The 16,841-nt window shown below is 52.5% G+C and overlaps 5 protein-coding genes across 5 annotated transcripts; 2 read left to right on the top strand and 3 right to left on the bottom strand.

The window, feature by feature from the left end:
* Positions 1–681: 681 nt before the first annotated feature.
* Positions 682–2,472, bottom strand: CPAR01_00124 (aminotransferase class I and II; the record flags this gene model as incomplete). Its single annotated transcript, XM_060484417.1, has 5 exons — positions 682–873; positions 971–1,271; positions 1,366–1,445; positions 1,579–2,180; positions 2,247–2,472. The coding sequence occupies 5 exons, from the start codon at positions 2,470–2,472 to the stop codon at positions 682–684; spliced, it is 1,401 nt and encodes a 466-aa protein (XP_060355274.1).
* Positions 2,473–6,759: 4,287 nt separating this feature from the next.
* Positions 6,760–8,620, top strand: CPAR01_00123 (cytochrome P450; the record flags this gene model as incomplete). Its single annotated transcript, XM_060484416.1, has 5 exons — positions 6,760–7,122; positions 7,209–7,299; positions 7,360–7,428; positions 7,482–8,105; positions 8,187–8,620. 5 exons carry the CDS (start codon positions 6,760–6,762, stop codon positions 8,618–8,620), a joined length of 1,581 nt encoding a protein of 526 aa, XP_060355273.1.
* A 1,063-nt stretch (positions 8,621–9,683) lies between these two features.
* Positions 9,684–11,055, bottom strand: CPAR01_00122 (uncharacterized protein; the record flags this gene model as incomplete). Its single annotated transcript, XM_060484415.1, has 3 exons — positions 9,684–10,114; positions 10,183–10,820; positions 10,997–11,055. 3 exons carry the CDS (start codon positions 11,053–11,055, stop codon positions 9,684–9,686), a joined length of 1,128 nt encoding a protein of 375 aa, XP_060355272.1.
* A 1,117-nt stretch (positions 11,056–12,172) lies between these two features.
* Positions 12,173–13,726, top strand: CPAR01_00121 (uncharacterized protein; the record flags this gene model as incomplete). The annotated part of the gene is made up of 1 exon (XM_060484414.1): positions 12,173–13,726. The coding sequence occupies one exon, from the start codon at positions 12,173–12,175 to the stop codon at positions 13,724–13,726; it is 1,554 nt and encodes a 517-aa protein (XP_060355271.1).
* A 1,035-nt stretch (positions 13,727–14,761) lies between these two features.
* On the bottom strand, positions 14,762–16,832 carry CPAR01_00120 (amino acid permease; the record flags this gene model as incomplete). Its single annotated transcript, XM_060484413.1, has 6 exons — positions 14,762–15,022; positions 15,091–15,905; positions 15,956–16,148; positions 16,221–16,397; positions 16,451–16,518; positions 16,565–16,832. 6 exons carry the CDS (start codon positions 16,830–16,832, stop codon positions 14,762–14,764), a joined length of 1,782 nt encoding a protein of 593 aa, XP_060355270.1.
* Positions 16,833–16,841: the final 9 nt, after the last annotated feature.

Here is a 16,841-nt window from a genome sequence, read left to right as displayed (position 1 = left end):
TCAATAGACCAACGTCTTTGTTTACAACTTAGCCCAAGGTAAAAAGAACATGCAACCGAGAGGTACCGGGTCCATCAATTGAGGGACTGAGCGCGCCTTTCGTAATCTTAGAGACACTGGAATCAATCAGACTAAGTCACTTGAGATCACCATTTCCCGATAGGCACTATCATTCAAGATACAATTCATGTACTGTCTATCTGGCCGGCTCCTTGTATGTAATCCAAAATTGAAACTCGACCCAGAATTCCAAAGAAGACGGTTCAGACGTCGATCACGCAACCGGCCTCAAGTCCGAGATCGACATAAAACAAGACGAACGCGAGGGTAATATGGGACAGAAACCTCAGACGGTCCACAAAAACTCCCCCAGAGAAACCCGACACTTCGGTCAACGCCGTCGATCCGAAGACCTCGCTTCCCGCCAATCAATTTTTCCCAGAGTAAAGAAAGAGCAATGCACAACCTCGGAGACGTGTGTAGTGCACATCAGCTGACAGAAGTCTCATGCAACTGCAGCGTTGACTCGCCGCGACATGTCAAGCTCCGGCTACTCTCACCGCGCCGCTTCCGAAGCGATCGGACTTTCGGGAAGGGTATCCTCAGCTTTTCCCTGATGTCCTTATTCCGGCGACTTTTTCTTGTACCCAAAACATGCTCAATACTATCACCTTGCTCTTCTCACACTGCGACGATATGACTCCCTTTTGGCGGAGGATGATAGATCCCAGGAAGGCCGATTGTTGGATCAAAGTGATCCTTGCCGTCAAGCAACCTCAGACACTGGAACAGCCTCTGCAGACCGAGCTTGAACGTTTCCTTTTCCCCGCCAAAATTGAGTCGGAACCATCCCGACCGGTTGGAGAAGAATGCCTGCCGCGCATTACCTATCATCAGCAAACTGTGCAGAATTGGGTCCACTTCCACCACTGGAGCATCTCTGGCACACGACAGACACCGTCAAACTCACATGTCCAGGTTCAAGATAGACGCGGTACTTCATCAAGTACTCCACAAACTTCAAATCCCCCTGCTTGCCGTGCTTCTCGAGCAGGAGATCCACCCACTCGGACAAGTTGACAAACACAAAGAAGCCCGCCTCGGCTTTGACGTGCGGGATGTCGTACTTTTCCAACTCCTCCTCGACAAAAGTGCGCCTTTTTGTCAGGCGGCGACGGAACTGGGGGAGGTATTGGTTGCGGAGGTACTTTGCGTCCGATAGGAGTTTTGCGGCTGTTGATGCGCTGAGTGCAGAGACCCACCCGAATGTGCTAATTGTAGATACGGAATCGTTAGCCTGGTGTGCTTGGTAGGGCGTACGGAGTACACCCTGTGTTGGTAAGCCGAAAAGGCTGGGTGACTCACCTCGACGCCCGCATGGTATCGTAAATCTCCTTGTTATACGTCGCCAGGAAGCCGATCCTGAGCCCACCGAGGCCGAAATCCTACAGGGGTGGGAAAGAAAAGAGTCAGTCGGTTGTGTTCGTGATTCCTCCTCCGAAGCCGAAGCCGAACGCGCGATGGGCAAGGGTCCCCACACTCCCGGCAGAACGGCTCCGTGCAGGGATGGCAACTCACCTTACTCAACCCCCACAACACATGAACGTTCCTGAAGTTGACATCCAGCCCCAGACTCAGTATACTCGAGTACCGATCCCCAGCACTCATGGCGTATACCTCATCGACAATCAAATGGATCTTCTGCCTCGCGCAGAGCTGCGAAATCTGCAGCAGCACATGCGCAGCATAACACCGGCCCATCGGGTTGTCAGGATTCGCCAACAACACACCCCCAACCTTGCGCTTCTGGCTCAGCTCGACCTGGATCGCATTCTCTAAACGGACGACCAGCTCGGGAACCGGCACGGGCCCGTCCTCGCGCGGCGGCTCGCCCCAGAAGCGCTCCTCGGGGATGTCGTCGCATGGTACCTCAACGACGCGGACGCCGTTCCGGGTCCAGACGTCGTGGGCGAACATGCCATACGAGGGTGTCGCAAGAAGCACGGCGTCGCCTGCGTCGGTGATGTTGTAGGTGAGGGCGTCGAGGAGTGTTGTCACGCCATTTGCGGCGAGGATGTTGTCGGCTGTTAGGGGGAGGCGGACTTTGAAGTGTTCGTTCATGAAAGCTGCTGCCGCTTTGGGAAGGTCTTGGGAGTTTTGGGCGTCACCGTAGCCAAGGGCTGGAAATGGCATCAGCAAGCTAGCTGCGTAGACGTGCTGAATAGCGTTGGGGCGGAATCACTTACACTCCTTGAGTTGGCTCTTCTTGACATTTCGCTTCGTCCAGCAGGCCAAGTCTTCCAGCATAATCTCATTGACAGCGGACCCAAGATCAATGATGCCCTTGGGGTTGCTTGTCGCATCATACGGGTTGCTCTCAAGCCGCTTGCTGAGGTCATCCATCAACCCTGACCGGGATCCAGCTGTTTTTTGGCCCCGCTGGGACGGGGGTAGGGCGGCGTTGACAGACATGATGCGTTGACGCGGATAAGGTTGAAATTGTTGCCTGCTTTTTTCGGCCATGTTGGTGGCAAACCGAGGTCCTTTATATGTCAGATTGTCCCAAAAGAATAACATCGCAGGCTGATGTGCATTTCGTAGTCATTGGAAATCAACAGCAGGAAGGAAAATGTTTCCCCGGACTCGCGGCAGTGTGGGTACCGGACCAGGTACGCGGGTCCGGCTTGACTGAGCTCCACCTCACCTTCAGAGAGAAAAAAAGAGTAAGGTGCGACCCACATTTACATACAGTGAGTGACTCCTTCACCGTTGCCTAATCGGGGAAGCAGATACGACTGCGCTTTTTGTCCCGTCATCTTTTTTCGGTGCCTGTACGGAAAAAGGACTACGCATTGCAATGAAAAAGCACTAGAACAGGCAATCGAGGACTCGCATGCACGCACCTACCTGCAGATCAAGTGCATCGCCGTGAATTGTAATTTCCGACTTTTACTCCGTCATTCGGCTCGGCCGTCTGTCGTTACTTGCGCGTCGTCTTACCCAACCTGGAGAGCAAGTACACGACTTTCACTTGGGACAATTTTTGGGGGTTCCTCTGCTTAGGTACGTTACACCAACCGCCCACGTACACCTAATGAAAGCACCACCTGGCGCCACGAAACTCTGCCTGCGTGGGCCAGCTGTAAGCACACAGCAATTGTTCACAGCAAGCGTTGTTCGAACATGGCGCAATCCATACCCTGGCTGTCAGATGGTTGTCAGAAAGCTTGTTAGGTGCCTGGAAAGTTCCTCCGATCTCACTAGGCATCGGCTTGGCTCGTGTGACGCAGGATTCTCAGTGCTGACAGTCCCCACTCCGACGCTTGCGCGGCATTGGTCCAGTACTCAAAGGAAGGGCGCGGCGGCCCAACACCATCGACTAGGGGTATGCAAGGCTTACGATGTAGGGTAGCGTTGTAGAAGGCGCGTCAAGTGATGATTTGACGCGTTTAAAATAAAAGAAAGCAAGAAAGAAAAAAAGAAGGGAAGATTGCTGACCGCTGGCTGTAAACTTGTAAAGTCTCGAAAACTTGAAGGATAAAGATTTCGAGGCTCAGGGAGGGGACTTGCCGAGCAGTAGCGTCAATTCTGGCATGTAGACTTCCGTAGGTGACTTTGCTCATAACAAACACTAATCCAGCATCCAAGCAAGTACCGATCCTATAGGTACGGATATGACTGGTTGCAAGCCACCAAGCAGCGTGCATCAAGCTAGTACGACTCATCAATTGGTTCACTGAATCATCCTCTAGCTGACCGGTTCGGTCCGAACTTTGCCAGCTTGAGCCGAGCTTCTCGAGCATGATTTCTATTCCATGTATGTCCCTTTTCTTCAATTTTCCATGCTTTTGATTCTCTTTTTGTCACAGCTGCTCATTCAATGGATCTCGGTTATCAATTGTGCCATCGACGCCCACTTCAGCATCACTATGGTGCGATCATGTCGGCTTAGAAATCAAGCAGAAAACAGCACCTGGTTCCGAGCACAGTTTGTTGCAAGATTAGATTCGGGAGGATCTCTGGCTTTACACCACCACATTTCGGATGTGATAGCTCAATTCCGCAAGCATGTGACTTGATGTCGCATTGATACTGGTCATCTTCGAGACATTCACTGAGCTGATCCGGCGGCCGAGACGCATCATTCACAAAAGCTATCAGCCAGGTAGGTAGATGAGGCCGTTGTAAGGGAGTGAGCGAACTGATAGCCCCAGATAGGCGCTTGGAGGGACTATCATGTTGAATGTAGGCCCCCTTTCAATTCCGCCAGGGCCGTTGCTCGATGTCATGGAAACAATCTCTGCGATGACGGTGTTTGTTGATTCTAACTCTTGCCATCTGCATTCAACAGCTCCTTGTCCCAAATAGGTAATGCTGTTACAGGCTAGACCTCCCTGTTGTAGGCAGGCCTCGATCATATGCCTCAAGTCCTTCCTTCAGTGTCACCGAGCTTCAAGTCGAAGTCTTGTAATCACGTTCCTCTTGCGAATAGCCAAAGCCGGGCACTTAACCCTTTTGGCAGGTATGATGGACACTACTTTAGTCCGCTCGGCGGATTGGCTCTTCACCAGTGCATCTCGTGTCAGACTCTCAACCGGCAAGCGGGTGTTTCGAAGAAAACTCTGCTCGGAGAGCTTGCAGGTTGCCTGGCAGAGGGACTCGGCATCCACGTAGCTGTAAGAGAGGCGCACTCAGATCTCGCTTAGGAATCATCTGGTGACTGCATATTTGACAATTGCACGAGGGCTAGTCCAGCGAATCCGTTGGAGAAGCGCCGAATTGTCGTGTATGTGGTAAATAAAACCCAAAACCGGGCGAACTGTCGAGCCTATCTTACTTGAGAATGGACATGTTCAGCCAACTATTCTTGTTGTTGCAATATTACATTGTTCTCAAAATTCTTTGTCTCTGGCAACTACTGACAAACCGAAAAGTGAATACACATAGCTTTATCTCAACAATAAAATGTGGCATCTCAAGTCCTTCGTAACATTCATGGTCTCCGACGGTCCAGAACCAAAGCCCATGATTCACATGACTAGCGTAGCGCTGCCCAAGATCAAACGCCGCTCTTTTAAACCCCGGGTGCCTATGCCGCCTCCGATCCCGAGTCCTGGCGTATTCGCAAATCTACAAGTACTCCGTACTACCAGAAACCGATGTCCTCATCGCTCCGAATGGTATCACAAGACCGGACGGTACCATAGTCCGGAAGGTGACCAGTGCAAGGTAGCAGGAATCTGACCCCTGGCGAAAGTGAGCGGTTGCACAAGGAACTCCGATACAGTTTTTGGCATTCGCCCTTGCCCACTCAAGTGCCGGAAGGATGATTTGAGAGACGCGTATCACGGGCCGATCCGCCAACGGCGTCCTTTGAGAACCCGAAGGGAAATGCCTCTTGAAGCCATTGCCTCTATGACGCAAGTGATGCTGAAAGTTTCATACGTGCCTGGTTGTAACATCTTCCTGCAGTGTTACTGCGCAACATTTCTCGTACTATTACAAGAGTAGCGTTGAGTGATTCTTAGCGCCTCAAGTCATTAATGATGTTACTATATAGATCCCTCTAGACGAATCTAGTCACCACCAGCGAGGTCGCAATTCCGCACATGATGAATTTCGGACCCTTGAGTTCGCAAGCTAAAACTCCAGCAGCACGCATAGGCAGATGGAGTAGGACTTCAATTGGTAGCTCTTCCTGACCTATTCTACCCAAATATGCGGTAATACCGTTTTAATATCCGCAGTCACTCGGCTGTGCGGCATGAATTATACGTAAACGCTACAAATATCTCGGAAGGAGAATCTTGATCCTAGCGCCTTCCTGACCACGACTCATGACAAGCAGGTTCGCTTGCTATTATCGACTCGACAAGCCAAGATAAACCTCCAAGGACAAGGCAGAAGATCCACAAATTCACACGAGGCCTGCATCAGAAGTCCAGAAATCAGAGCCTGCTGATTGGTCAATACAGCAATAAAGCGTCGTAAATCGCAAGTCAAAGCATGAACCAGCGGCAGATCGACACTAATACCCCACAATCGGGCAGTTGCGGCCACCGCAATGAACCCCCCGAGATACGAATACGACTGCCGATTGAATCACATCCACACAGCGGCCAGGACCCGACCACCGCAGATGGACAGTGGATCAGAAGTCCTGGAGAGTTCACTCCACGAACGCGAGGCGGAATGCGTGGGATGCGCGGATACAGCACTCACTCCCCCCTTACGCAAAGTGACATGGCAGTCTTTCAGAGTTCAGTGTGATTTGCAGCTATGCAGCTTAATCCTCCGAGTACCTTTCGGGTGGCGGGCGGAACAACGGGACGCCCTAGCGTATCCGCTCTGTGGCGCGAAAGCTTAGCTCTGCGACGTCACGGCGTATTATTACTACACAGGAGAAGCATGCATCTATCAGTCTGCGCGCAGTAGTCATGTTTCCTGACGGGGTTCGGTCTCTACGATGGGTCCCTTCGAGACTCGACCAGATCATCCAGCCCACTTCGCACTCGCGTCCGTCGTACATCTCGCACAATGGCGGACTCGCCAAGGTCCGTCGTGACGACGACGATCACAGCCAAAAAGATGGGATATATACCGACAATGGTTCGTCCGGCTTTAGATGATCGATCCAGGCAACACCCTCATCAACAGCACCTACAAAAACATACACATCAGATCAACGAACGCAACCGTGCCCCCAACGACTACACCAGCCAACAACCATAAGACAAACATTTTGCTCTCGGCGCACACATGTCATCCAATTTCTCCTTCGAGTTGGGCGGGGCGCCGTACACCATCCCCTCGCCCACTGAGAAGCCCATCGCCTACGTCGCCGCCGTCGTCCTCTTCGTCAGTCTGGCCTACGCCCTCGGCGACCATGGCGCCAAATTACCCGAGATCAACCCGCTCAAGCCCTTTGAGTTGTCCAACACGCGCCGCATCCTCGAGTTCTACCAGACGAGCAAGGAGCTCATGCTCAAGGGGAGGGCCAAATTTGGCGACAATCCGTGGAAGCTCATGACGGAATGGGGCAATTGCTTGGTCTTGCCCCCTGACTTTATCCACGAGCTTCGCAGTAATCCCAACCTGGCTTTTGTGGAGCCTGCTAAAGATGTAAGGCAAAAGATTCCCTCTGTTTGACTCCGTTCTCCTTTCCTTTCTTTCCCTAGTGATAAGTAGGAGAGCTGACTTGTTGAAAGGATTCGCACGGCTATATTCCCGGATTCGACGCCTTTGATGGCGACGAAGCGCTTCCGACGGTCGTCACAAAGTATTTGACAAAAGCTTTGAGTGAGTTGAAGACTCCTCAGTCAATGTTGAAAGGACCCCACTAATCGTGTATTCGAACAGCCAAGCTTACAAAGCCCCTATCCGAAGAGTCGACACTCGTCCTCCGCCATGTCCTCACCGACTCAACTGGTGAGTCTACCCTACAAACTTGCCACCCAGAAACTTTAGCTCTTAGCTCTCAGGAATCTCACATCTCCGTGGTACAGAATGGCACAAGATGAGCCCCCAGCAAGACATCATGCGCATCGTCTCCCGCCTCTCCTCCCGCGTCTTCGCCGGCGAGGAACTCTGCCGCGACGAGGAATGGGTCCGCGTCTCATCAGAATACACCGCCGCCGCCTTTGGCGTGGGCTACGAAGTCGGCCAGTGGCCCCGCTGGGCCCGCCCCATCGTCCACTGGTTCCTTCCCTCGTGCTGGCGCGTCCGCGCCCTCCTCAACGAGTGCCGCAAGACCCTCCAGCCGCACATGGAGCGCCGCACACAGCGCAAGCGCGAGGCCGTGGCCGCCGGCAAGACGGGGGCCGTCTTCGATGACGCGGTAGAGTGGTTCGAAAAGGAGTCCTCGCGCAAGCCGGACCCGGCGACGCAGCAGATCTCCCTCTCGCTCGTCGCGATCCATACCACGACCGATTTGCTCACGCAGACCATGATTGATTTGGCGGAGCACCCTGAACTGTTTCAGCCTTTGCGCGACGAGCTCGTTCGCGTGCTTAGCAAGGAAGGTTTGAAGAAGACGGCGCTGTATAATCTCAAGCTCATGGACAGCGTCATCAAGGAGTCGCAGCGCATGAAGCCAGTCCTGCTCTGTGAGTTCCAACCCCCCTTTTTCTCTAAGCATCAAATACAAACTATTCGGGTCCATCTCTAACAGCCTTTCCTCCCACCAGCAACTTGGCGCCGCCTCGTCATGAAAGACGTGACCCTCTCCAACGGCTTCGTCTTGCGCAAGGGCCAAAAAGTCATCGCCACAAACACCCACATGTGGGACGCAAACTACTACGAGAACCCTGCCACCTACGACGGTTACCGCTTCCTCAACATGCGCGGCACCGACGAGGAGAAGAACGCGCACCTCGTCAGCACCAGCGCCAAGCACCCAGGCTTCGGCCACGGACAGCACGCGTGCCCCGGTCGCTTCTTCGCCGCCAACGAGGTCAAGATTGCGCTGGCGCATCTGCTGCTCAAGTACGACTGGAAGTTCCCTGACGGGTTCAAGCCGCAGACGGTGCCGCATGGTATGGTATTGCTGCCGGATCCGTCTGCGACGCTCTTGATTCGTAGGAGGAAGGAGGAGCTTGATCTGGACTCGTTGGAGTGTTGATTTGCTTCAAATCTGATTCCGGCATTCCACCAAACTCTCCACTCCGTTGTAGATGGAACTGATATTCACAACCTTGAGCGCCTTCTTGGTATCTTCAATAGATCGAAAGAATAGTACTTAGATTACTAGATGCATTTTGTCCGATGTTGTAGTATATCACTTCCCTGCTTGTACTGATACGATGCACAAAACTCGTCAAACGTTGTGTTCCACGTGCAAACAAACTCCCGGTGCGAGTATGATATATGAAAGACAGTTTTTGCTGATGCGGGGGCTGGGCGGCGAAATAATTGCACTATTCAGGATAACTACGTTCCCCAACGAGAGAGGGTACTTGGTTCCATTCTCCTCTGATCCTGTCATCAAGCGATGTGAGAGACATGGCCGAGGGGTTAAGGGGGCGCCAGTGGAACCCGTTCTTCCGAAGCCAAGCTGAACAATCGCTTAACCTTTTGTTCAATTCCATATAGAGGAAGGAAACATCCTTTTTTTTTACTTTTTGTTGTTTCCTTTCACCGCCCTCCTTCGAGGATGCCTAGGATTACCGACTCATCACATGACTCTTCTGGTATGCCTAAGGAACCTATCCACCCACCTTACACGAATACCGGGCAGGGTACTAATATTTCTTTTTTTTTCATGCCTAACATCAATACAAGTGCATCGCGACACTTGGCCGAGGGGTTAAGGGGGCGCCAGCGGAACCCGTTCTTCCGGAGCCAAGTTGATCAATTGCTTAATCTTTTGTTCGATCCTCTATCATGGGTTCTTCTTATGTTATTCTTCTTTTCGTTTTCTTAGCGTTCACTACCAATCTCTCCCGCTCTGTGAGGTAAACCTGTAATGATGCATTGTTTCCGCTATGCCCTCCCTCGCCTCCTGAAGTCTCACGCAGGCCCATCAAGATGCGGAACTCCATCCCACAATACAGGATAACACCAAAGCTTTCCGTAGAGACAGAGCCAAACTCTATCATAATCCTTTGCTACCACTATGAAAAGTTCCACGTCGTGCTAGTTATGTTCTCATTCAGCGACACCAAGCAACCCGAGCCATCAGCCTATCACTGGGAGCAGGGCTCCTCGCGCTCGATACCAAGCAAAGCATTAGCCGCATCGTCAAGATGATGCCAGCGCAGGAACCCTTGCAGATGGCCCTCCTCCCACTCATCCTCTCCGTCTTGGGCCTTCAGATTTCTGTTGATGGCAGGGCGAACAACCTCCCAAATTTGATTGACATAGGATGTCCACTTCTTATCCGCTTGTGCGCGAGCATCTCTCTCATGACGGTAGTTACACTCGTACTCGTGAAGCTTGGTCTTCAGGTCCTTCTCCTTGGCCTTCAGAATCTTGACCTGTTCCTCGAGCGGCAAAGCCGCGAGCTTGTCGTTCTCCTCTTTTTCCTGGCGCGCTTTTTTAAAGGATGCCGCCATCTCTTCGGTGTCGGAGTCGTCATCGCGGGAACGCTTGAGACCGCGGGACTGCTTCGCATTCTCTGTTTGTAACATTGTAAATCATCAAAGTTTCAAGGTGTTTTGTTTTTCCGTTTCTGTCATGACTTACTCTTGACCTCAGCATCCTGCTGTCGGTACTGCAAAACGTTATAGACCTTCTCGCGGAAGTTGTCAATCGCCTTCAAGAACGGGAAAAAGAAGTAGGCAGTCTCAGTGACACCATTGTTCTTGTCGAGATGACGCTCGCGCGCCTCAATGATCTTGCGGACGATGTGTGTAATCTTTGGGAGGGAGAAGGAGAATCTCCAGGGCCGCTCAACCATTCGAAGGTTCCCAAACGTCTGCTCACAGACCTCGTGCAAGGTAAGGATCTCGGGGTTCTCCTCAAAAGTTCGGACGCCGACATCCATCACCTCCTTGATGCGAGCAGCAGCACGCATTTGTCCGCCCTGAGAGGGCTCGAACCGCTTCTCCTGGAAGGGAAAGATAACGTTGGCCATGAGGCCGGAATAGCGGTAGCCGAGGATCGGGGCATGGAAGGCGACGTCGAAATCGAGACCGGGCAGGCCCTTCAAGTTGGAGTGGGCGGTATAATTCTGGGTGGGGAGGGCCTTGCTCAGTGAGGACATGTCCACGAGACTCTCGTTGTTGTCGGCTGTAGTCTCTGCTCCGGTGGCAGCTCCGGGTTTCTTTGCCTTTTCGTCCTCATCCTCGCTTTCAACTGGACTCATTGGACTGTCGCGCTCGCTGCAAAATTATCAGTCCAATCACAACATAAAAAATGGTAACATGAAGGAGATTAGAAATTCTAGAGAGGAGTATTATGAAATGATTGAGTGATGGGTTCTTCCAAAGCGTTGAAAAAGTATCAAAAGCTCAACGGATGGGAACGTAGCATTTCCGTAAGAAAGATAGATACTTACTGCACGAAGGTTGGTGCAGGCCGTAGAGGGCGTAAGGGAAGTGTAAGTCGCAGCGCCATCTTGGTAATCTTTCGATGTCGCGTGGTCGCGAGAATGAGATGTGTGGATGTCGCGGACAGAGCTCGATGTTGGGGTGCTAGTAAGAAAACGCGACCCGTGCCGCTGGCTTGCCTGGGTGAAAAGAGCCTGGAGGAAAATATTGTCACTCCCTATCAGGTAAAACCCTTCTTTGCAACGGAATAAGACTCTTGGTCATGGGCGTATTCAGAGACCCACAGAGAGCCTTGGGGTCACATAGTTGGTTCAGTGAGAAAGATTGAAGTCAGGTAAAATACTTTTGGTAGCTGAGCGCTTTTTGAATAAATACATGGTTTCCAAGGATGGCGGCAGTTCTACCTCTACAGTCATTTTCATTTACCAGACCATGAGAAGACGGAGGGAATGGCTTGGATGAAATCGCGAGGGCTCGCCAAAACTGACTCGAGACCTCTCGACAAGACTCAAGCATCGCCTCTACGTTTGTTCGATTTCTCATGCATGCCATTGTTGTTTCTCTTGCTTTTGCCTCGTAACCCTCGTTGAATGTGCACGAATCACAGAGCGTGTGTGTTGTGCCTTTCTTTCCATTCTTCGGCGTTCATTATGAAAGATTTGCCTTAGAGTCACTTTCTTGAAGGCCAGAGAAATGTCGCACAGGAAAGACGGCCAGTCTCGAGGATCGATGAAGTTGTCGCCGGGTGAACTCTGGAGAATTGTGGCCACTCATGGCCGCCCTTTGCGGGGGTGGATCATGTTTCTCCGCTATGGCTAAACCCCGGGGCGTTTTGGACCATTAGCGCGGTTTAGTGAGACCAGGGGTCTGCGGGGGGCATCTCCCAATTGGGAATCACAGCCAGCAACGGGGAGCTGTGTGACTTCTCAACCCGAACACGCCCCACGCCCGATCGAAGTCTAATGTGCTTTCACGATAGTCCGATGGTTTTGGCCACCGGCTGCTGTCCCGACATCGCGGCTTCAAACGTAGCTGGCATGGGTATGTTCATGTATAAAAGCCACCATGTTCAGGAAGCTGACTTTGCCAGGCTGATGCTCTGATTACCCCGCGATCGTCACTCACCCACCCCTGTGCATCTTTCATCGTGGAAAATAACATCTTGGAGACCTCTTCTATCAACCATGGCTACATCATACCCCGAACTCGTCTGGACTCAAACGTCGCCTGGGACATGGCAGCGTAGCATCGACGAAGTTGAGGAGTTCTACGCCGCCATGCCCGTCCTCTACGAGGGCAGCGGCCTCATGTTCTTCGCCATCACTGGCCACGTCTCTCTGACCTTTGACACAACCGGCACCAGCGGCTCTTCCGATGCTGCTCAACGCGTCGGCGAGGCCCTCAAGAGTGCCTGGCTGGCCCTGCGTCACGATCATCCCACCATCGCCTCCCAAGTCACTCGGGACCTCACCACAGGCAAATGGCTAAAGACGTACCACCAACTCAAGGACGAAGCCGAACAGCAGTCCTGGATCAACAAGACTCTTATTCCCATCACCACCGACCAAAGTGGCGTAGAATGGGCCAACTCACAACCACCAGCTCCAAAGATCCCAACCCTCTTCATCCTCAGTCCACCATCCACCGCCACCAACATCATCCGCCGCGACCTCGTCCTCCGCTCCCCCCACGACATCATAGACGGCATCGGCACCCTCACCCTCCTGAACAACCTTATAACCCATGCCTCCAAAGCATTCTCCTCGCCAAACACCCCCAGTGCCCTAAGCTTCACCGGCTCCGAGGCCGCAAACCTCAGCCCCCCCTACCGCATCGCAGCCAACGTCCCCTCAACCCTCACTGAATCCCAAACCGCACGCCTAGCCACAATGGCCGCCCAAAAGACCGCAGCAATGACCCCCCCACCCGGCACCCAACTCATCGACATGCCCTATCGCCGCGGCCACCTCCTCCCCGGCCGCCACCAACGTGTCGCAATCACTCTCACGCAAGACCAGACAGCCCGCCTCACCACAGCGTGTAAATCCGCCGGCGCGACCGTGACGCACGCCTTCCACGCCGCCATCGCCCTCGTGGTCCGCGACATCCAGCCACCGTCCACTCGCGCGCCCCAGACGAAACGCATGCGGTACGTGAATTACATCCTCCGCAACGAGCGCGCAAGCTGCCAGCCGCCGTATAACTCTTCCAAACACCCCGCTGCGCTGTACCATTCCGTCCCAGGACAAAGTCTCGTCGTCGACATGGACCTCCCAGCCTTGGACGACGATAACACCAACGCCAAGCCCTCCTCCGACAAGGACGAATTTCTCCCCGTCGTCCAGATAATGAAAGACTTCTACCACAGCGTCAAAGACGACGAGGAGCACTACGCCCTCGCCTCGACGATCTGGGCCGCCGGAAACCCCACGGTCCCTCTATCCTCCACCCCGCTACCCGTGCCGCCGCCCAAGGAACATCCTTCGGTATCAATCTCCAGCATGGGGCGCGTCGACGGCATCATCGCCCCCAAGACGGGCGCCATCGAGGCATACGATCCGTGGGTGACTGGTGAGGAGCTGGGCAACGGGCTGGGTCTGTTCTTGGGTACTTTTAGGGGCGAATTATGTCTCAGCGCTGCGTATAACGACGCTTGGCATACCGAGGCGGATGTCCTGGATTTCTTGAGACGTTGCAAGGATGTAGTTTTCCGTGGTTTCGGTCTCTCGAATGAGTAAAAAGGCAGGCCCGGGTTGACAATGCCGGCTGCCGTTGAAGGTCCAATCTCCTTTGTCAATTATTATCTTCTTGGGTACTGAGAAGAAGATGAATCTTGAGCTATTTTGTTTGCGCCAAACGACTACCGGTACATACATGATATTCGACACGTAAAATTAAGATTGACAGCGAGAAGGGGAGATTATTGGTCAAGACAAGAAACCTGAATAACAACTACTCTGTTGCTGCCTTCCACAAAGAAATAACACATACCCACCGGCTTGAGTCACCACAATTCTATTGGCAGCCTACTTTTGGTGGCCTCTTGAGTCTTTAGCAATGACGAGGTGCCCAGACATGGCGCCCAGACACTCAAGCTTGTCATTCGCCGCATCGTCTGTAGCATGCTCGTAGTTACGTCGGAACCCAAATCAGCGGATGTTCGAAAAATTCTAGACTGCTTCTTTTTGCATATGATCCAAGACCACATGGAACGCTGAGTACTGGGTACACGCTTTCAACATAGCATATACATACCCCCACAACTGGATCCTCTACGATACGTATCGCAAAGTGTTTCCAGCCTTGGACGCTGCTGGCATTCAGGTTGGGTTAATTGTCTTACAACTTTGCCCCGGTTTGGTGTTCACAAAGATATTGGAGATCTCGACGGGTTAAGCGTTTACAAGCATCTTTCACAGAAGCAATATCATGAGCGGTTCGCAAAAACATCGTTTGCGGTTGACGATGGAGTATGCCTTTTGTGTTCCCAAGCTCATGGCATTTTAGGGGGTGGGTTTCATCAAAGTCTCACAAACATAAGCCGAGAACAGGGGGCAGATAAGAAGTTAACGCACCAGACAAGAGTATTTGGCCTTTATGATGATTAAAAGTCAGATTAGGAAAGGCGGTAAGCTGTGTGTGGTATCTAAGTACAGAATACTGAAATCAGACTTCGCCTAGATTGCTGCCTGTATCTTGAGCCGCGACATATTGTTTTCTTTGCTCGCTGGATGAAACACTGGCTTTTCTTTGAATGTAGCGCTTACACAGATCTAGAAGAATCTGTTATACATGCGCTTCCACGTAGGCCAAGAAGCAACTTCGGCCTTGTAGCGGTTCATCTCCTCCCAGTCGAGCTCGCGGCGTCCGGTATCAACGTCCATCTGGTGGGTGCGGAGCCAACCAGTGCGTTTCCAGGCGAAGCCAATGATCCAGAAGACAATGATAACAGGGACGGTGACCATGGCCTCAAAGAATCCAGCGGCATCGTTGAGCTCGTTGCCCTGTCCTGCGGGTGCGATGGCAACAAAGAGCTGCGTTCGAGGTCAGACAGGATACAGAAAGAAAGTGCCGGGAGATGTAGGGAAAGAATATAGCTTACCTGGGCAATTAGCACAAGAATGCAAAGAATCAAACCGACCCAGGATCCGGCAACACCAAAGGCAGCCTTGAAAGGGATCTCATCGACAGTGTGTCCGTGATAGGCCCAAGCCTTGCGGAATCTGATGTGAGCCAGGCAGATAGATCCCCATGTGAACAGGGCAGCGAGCGCTGACATGGCAAGAAGCCAATTAAAGACCGTCTCGCCACTAGCGTCCAAGTTGATGTAGGCAAGAGCGCCGCAGACAAGGTGGACAGCAACCGAGGGCAGAGGGCGGCCAGACTTGTCGACGTAGGTGAAAATCTTGGGGGCATAGCCCTGTTGCGCAAGAGCCGTCAAAGTACGGGAGCCGCCGTAGACGCACGAAACTCCCAGTGAGAGGACTGAAACCAAGATGATAGAATTCATAAAGTGATCATATCCGTTTAGACCAGCGTACTTGGCGGCCAGTACGAACGGTGATGTACCTTCGGCGTAAGGGTTGTCGGCACCGAGAATATTCTCGTCATTGGAGCTGATGAGGAGGCCAACGAAGAAGAGGCCGAGGATGTAAAACAGGGTGATACGCCAGAAGACCTGCTTGATGGCACCTGGCAAGGATTTCAAGGGGTTGCTGGATTCGGCAGCGGCCAAGCCAACGAGCTCGGTACCGGCGAAAGAGAATGCAGCAGTAACGAATACGGCACAGAATCCTTTGAAGCCGTTCTTGAAGGCGCCAGGGTCGTGCCAGTACCGCGCCCCCCAGTACTCGTCATAGCGACCACCGGCAGGGCCACCGCCACATACGAGTACGAGAGCCACAATCATGAAAATGACTGCAGAAGGTGTGAGTGCGTGGTGAAAGTTACGATGAATGTAAGCTTACCGATGGCCGAAAGCTTAAGAAGGGACGACCAGAATTCTTCCTCGGCATATCCCAGAGTTCCAAAAACGTTGATGAAGGTTATTGCAGCCCAGAAGATTGTGATCCACACAGCGAGACTGATGTCTCTGGCCCCTTCCCAGTAGTTGATTGTCAGACCACAAACCGTCAACTCAAGAGGTAGAACGATAGCCCACTGTCACCCCGCATTAGACACATCATGACACTTGAAGAAGACTTGGTCAGTCGAAGAGGTAAATCGGCTTACTTGGAAGACGTAGTTCCATCCCATTGCGAAGCCCCAAGAAGGATCAATGAACCGAGTCGAGTATACGTAGAAGCCACCGGACACAGGATACATAACAGCGAGTTCACCAAGAGCGTAGACGACATTGAACATCATGATACCAATGATCGAGAAGTCGAGAAGAATGGACCCGGGCCCCTATGTCTGGTCAGCGCGATATTCGAGTATGTGCGGGGTGTGGCAGAACGAACACCGGTAGCCAGAGCACCTCCAGACCCGACGAAGAAACCAGCACCGATGGAACCACCTGGGCGGACGACTAGGTTAGTAAAGATATACATAGTAGCTACATATAGCTTCCATACCAATAGCAATCATGTGCAAGTGACGAGTCTTCATGGTACGGTCAAGTTCAACGATGCCATGTCCATAGTCTCGGCGCTTGAAGGACTCGAAGTTGAGTCCATTTCGAGTGTAGAAGTCGTCGTCGCGCTTCGCGCCTCCATGGCTGAGATGGCCCTCGCCGATGGCGTTTCCAGGCTTACCCTGGACGCCCTCAGTACGACTTTCGGGTTGAACTTGGGTAGTTTCGGGGGTCGAGACGCCATCGTGGATATCCTTTTCGGTCGCCATTTCGGCCAA

Source organism: Colletotrichum paranaense (assembly GCF_030867605.1).
Source record: "Colletotrichum paranaense strain IMI 384185 chromosome Unknown Scaffold_1.1, whole genome shotgun sequence".
Taxonomy (NCBI): Eukaryota; Fungi; Ascomycota; class Sordariomycetes; order Glomerellales; family Glomerellaceae; genus Colletotrichum; species Colletotrichum paranaense.
This window is presented reverse-complemented; position numbering and strand designations above follow the sequence as displayed.